This window comes from the organism of the source record quoted next, assembly GCF_019968985.1.
Source record: "MAG: Porospora cf. gigantea B chromosome Unknown PgB_NODE_8745_length_1352_cov_98.0054, whole genome shotgun sequence".
In the NCBI taxonomy this organism is placed as follows: domain Eukaryota; phylum Apicomplexa; class Conoidasida; order Eugregarinorida; family Porosporidae; genus Porospora; species Porospora cf. gigantea B.
Genome location: NW_027179316.1, coordinates 1 through 1352, shown reverse-complemented (window position 1 = coordinate 1352; position 1352 = coordinate 1). Strand labels below are relative to the sequence as shown.

General features: G+C 47.6%; 1 protein-coding gene across 2 annotated transcripts; it reads left to right on the top strand.

Moving 5' to 3' along the window:
• Positions 1-117: 117 nt before the first annotated feature.
• Positions 118-1167, top strand: KVP17_000664 (uncharacterized protein; the record flags this gene model as incomplete). Of its 2 annotated transcripts, XM_068515379.1 has the most annotated exons (2): positions 118-135; positions 163-1167. In XM_068515379.1, the coding sequence occupies 2 exons, from the start codon at positions 118-120 to the stop codon at positions 1165-1167; spliced, it is 1023 nt and encodes a 340-aa protein (XP_068371331.1). The 2 variants fall into 2 exon arrangements, with proteins under 2 accessions (XP_068371331.1, XP_068371330.1); XM_068515378.1 differs by lacking the exon at positions 118-135 and having other exon boundaries at positions 175-1167.
• Positions 1168-1352: the final 185 nt, after the last annotated feature.

Below are 1352 nucleotides of genomic sequence, written 5' to 3'. Positions count from 1 at the left end.
CGAACTCGAAGGCGCCGCGGTTCTATTCTACGGAGACGCCGTTACCGTGGGAGACGCACACGTCGCAACCGTGCTTACGCCTACAAAACCCAGAAATTTACAGTTCCTGTACCTATAATGCCCCACGTTGATAATGTGGGGGGCAGGAAAATTGTTCATCAGGATGGTTTCTGTATGACGGGACATATAGGCTTGACCCCTATTAAGATTGGAGCTGGAGACGCTTCGGTCAAGCTTTGCTCCATGCCATACGTTAATATCGCAGACGATGTCATCAGAGATTGCCTAGCTGATAGCTGGTACTGGAAACCAGTTGGGGTTAAGGTCACATTTAAGCCAATGAATGTTCCCAACTACAATATATTTCAGTGGACCAACCATTACGGAGTTTACTCCTACAACGGGTCTATTAACGAGATTGACAATTCGCATACGTTTGGCACTCTTCGAACGGCCCTTACCGGAGGAGCCGGTAGCCGAGGCATCAAGAAACACATATGTAAAGGTACGAAGACGATCTTTCTGCCCTGGAAGGGTCGAAACATCCCCAGAGGATACAGAATTGGAAACTGCAATAATGGAGAAGGAGGCGACGGCAAACCCTACAATGTGATGCACAATAACAGAGGATACTATCGTACGGAGTACGTCATACGCCAAGAACTTGCGAATATACCCTCTTTCCATGGATATACAATGTTTTTCATTGAGTCGCCATATGGTATGGCTACTGAGAACAATGAAGCGCGTGATTATTCTAGGCAGGAACAGGTTGTTAGCTGTACTATGACCTACATTTTTAGGACTCTTGGGCCGAAACAAGACAGCGTTTCCGTTTCAGGAGGCCCCTTTCCTAAGAATCCATCCATGTTCTTGCCCTGGGCTAGGTATGAACCTGGCCGAGTTAACCTTGAGATTCATAATCCTGGCAACTTTGCCGCACAGTGTCCTTCCTACGATGATCACCGATGTGATACGGAACCTGAACCGGCTCGCATTAAGTGTAAATCTCAACCGCGACAGCTGCCACCGGAAAATCCACCACCTGAAGGAACTGAAGACCCTCCCATTGTACCTCAACAGAGCCCGCTGCTGTTTACTCCTACTGTCGAAGATAGAACAAGCACTTGCCCATTCGAGAAAAAAGTTGTAACGTTCGATGAATAACAAATTAGCTAAAAAGCTTTAGCATATCTTCCGGGTTGATCGGTTCCACTGTCAGCTTGTCGATGAAATGACGGATGTCAGTTACTCGCCTGAAAAATGCAGCTTTCTGAGACGGTGTAGCGCTGGGAAACAGTTCATTTGAGCCCAGCCCGACTCGAACGGACAACCTTCTGATCTGGAGTCAG